The 2,671-nt window shown below is 36.5% G+C and overlaps 1 protein-coding gene across 1 annotated transcript in view; it reads right to left on the bottom strand.

The window, feature by feature from the left end:
* LOC107678467 (guanine nucleotide-binding protein subunit alpha-14-like) overlaps positions 1-2,671 on the bottom strand; it is a 17,140-nt gene that overhangs the window by 1,564 nt on the left and 12,905 nt on the right. The window contains exons 5-6 of the mRNA XM_016473741.1: positions 1,505-1,634; positions 1,268-1,421 (exon numbers count right to left, since the gene is read on the bottom strand). Of these exons, the coding sequence (XP_016329227.1) occupies positions 1,268-1,421; positions 1,505-1,634 (284 nt within the window). The remainder of the gene's footprint in view (positions 1-1,267; positions 1,422-1,504; positions 1,635-2,671) is intronic.

The following is a 2,671-nucleotide window of genomic DNA, read 5'->3' as shown; positions in this document are numbered from 1 at the left end:
GGGTATATTTGTAGCAATAGTCAACAATACATTGTATGGGTCAAAATTATAGATTTTTCTTTTAAGCCAAAAAATTATTAGGATAATAAGTAAAGATCACGTTCTTATTCAGCTTTCAGATGATGTATACATCTCAATTTCAAAAAATTGACCCTTGTGACTGGTTTTGTGGTCCATGGTCAAATATTACATATAGGGATGAATTAAACCATTTAAAATCTAATCAATATCACAAAACTTATATCACAAAGACAATAACTCAATAAATATCTTTAAAAGAGCAGATTATTTGAGTTTAGTTCAGTTTAGTTATTAAAAAATAACATTTATGAATTAATAATTTGATATTTGTTCAATAATAATAATAATAATTATATATATATACAGTGTTAGGGAAAGTTACTTTTAAAAGTAATGCATTACACGTCTGTACAGTAGAACGCAGAAGAAGAAAGTTCAACACTCTTCAGCAATAAAAAAAGAAGAAGAAATATTAGTTTATCTTGTGTAATTTTTGCTTATTAGTATAGTTGAATTGGATCAATGAAGGTCAGCAGCAAATAAATGGGATTAAACACATAAAGGATATTTGTATTATTTAACATATTTAATTATTGCAACTTTGCGTCATATTCTGAGTTGCTTTCAACTGTTTTTATTCATTTTGAGGAAAACTAAATCTGTTTTTTTTTTTGTAAGTGAGATGAATTAATGCATGTTCACATTTATTCTAGATCTACAGTAACATCTTACTCCCGATTTCTCTCAACATGGGCACAGGAGAGCTTTCAATCAATAAATGGGAAAAAAAGTAACTGGCATTACTTATTTGAAAAAGTAACTCGGATATTTTCTTGTAAATTAAAAAGTAATGCGTTACTTTACTAGTTACTTGAAAAAAGTAATCTGATTACGTTACTTGTAATGCGTTACCCCCAACACTTATATACATATATATTTAAAAACAAAAAAAAGTTAATACTAGGTGTACACACACATGCAATCAATGTGTAAGAAAAATATGTTGCTAATTTTTTACTTGATGGTTACTCCACCTTAAAATGGTATTATGAGAATGTATATGTTTTCAAATGGATCTTTCCTTTTCTTTATTATGGACACTCTTATATGAAATTGATCCCGATAAAAATAATACTGCAGTTTATCTTCACCAGAATGACTGATTGAAAATTATTAATTCCTGCCATGCGAGCAATCGCTTGAAGAAGCACCTTGTGTCCCAAGTGAACTGCTACGAACGCCTCACCTGTGAATTCTGGGAAGTAGGTGGCCAGGTGAGAGTGCACGATCTTCTCCTTCAGGATGTCTGTCTTATTAAGAAAGAGAATCACAGACGACTGCTGGAACCAAGGATATGTGATGATGGTTTTAAACAAAGCTTTACTCTCCTCCATCCGATTCTGAAACACATGAGACTCAACAGACATGAGCATGAAGTCCCAGAGGAACAGCCTGCACGAGGATGAACTCAAAGTACACCGACCTCATTGTCACATTCAGCCAGGACCTGGTCGTACTCGCTCAGAGCCACCAGGAAGATGATGGAGGTGACGTTCTCAAAGCAGTGGATCCACTTCCTGCGCTCGGATCGCTGACCCCCGACGTCCACCATCCTGATGGCATCAGATAAACACGACAGATACAGAGTCGTTCACTTAGGACTTTAATTTGTCGGCCGACCCCGGAGGTCATGGAATTTTGAATAGGTTCTAAAAATGTCCATTAAAAATTTTTTATTTTTTTACTGTGTCCTTGTTAGACATGTTACATGCACTTACTATAGTAATAACAATGAAATATATGCATAATTACATGCAACTAACCCTAATCCTAATTCTAACCATATAGTAAGTACACATAATTAATTATTATTACTCAGAACTTGAGTGTATAATGACACTGTAAGCCTTAAGTGTAAGCCTTATTCATTTTAGTGAAGTACTCACACCTCAGGAGTCCATGAAGTCCCTTGTTTATTCTTTAGGTAACATTTTATTTTAAGGACCAATTCTCTCTATTAACTAGCAAGCATATTATTACTAACATATTGGCTGTTTATTAGTAAAGCACATATTAAAGGGGTCATATGATGCGATTGAAATTTTTCCTTTCTCTTTGGAGTGTTAGGAGCTCTTGGTGCATAAAGAAGATCTGTAAAGTTGCAAAGACTAAAGTCTCAAATCCAAAGAGATATTCTTTATAAAAGTTAAGAGTCAGCCACACCTACCTAAAACGGCTCGTTCTAACACGCCCCCACATATCTACCTCACTATGTGGGAAGATTTGCATAACGCTGCCCAAATGTTCACGCAAAGAAAGAAGGCGTAACTTTTATTCTCGCTGTAGTATTGTTGTTGCCGCCGCCATGTCATGAAGACGCTGTGTGCTTCGTTGTGAAAGCGAAACTACTTTGTTTGGTCTTCCAAAAGAGGACGATATCTGCTTCGTCATGCCTAGAGCTGATCCGTGCTGGTCGCTGAGGAAATACATCAACTTTGCGCTGTGGATCGCCAGATCGGCTTTCACCGTGGACGAAGCGGAGTCCAGCCCGGGGTCGTCACATGTGGTTGCCACAAGCCTCCTTCGTCGAATCCGCCGGCCACGCCGTTCTCAAGCCCGCCGCCTCTGCTCACTCTAGCCCGCCGGCCGT

This window comes from Sinocyclocheilus anshuiensis, unplaced genomic scaffold, assembly GCF_001515605.1.
Source record: "Sinocyclocheilus anshuiensis isolate Anshui unplaced genomic scaffold, SAMN03320099.WGS_v1.1 scaffold112, whole genome shotgun sequence".
NCBI lineage: Eukaryota > Metazoa > Chordata > Actinopteri > Cypriniformes > Cyprinidae > Sinocyclocheilus > Sinocyclocheilus anshuiensis.
This window is presented reverse-complemented; position numbering and strand designations above follow the sequence as displayed.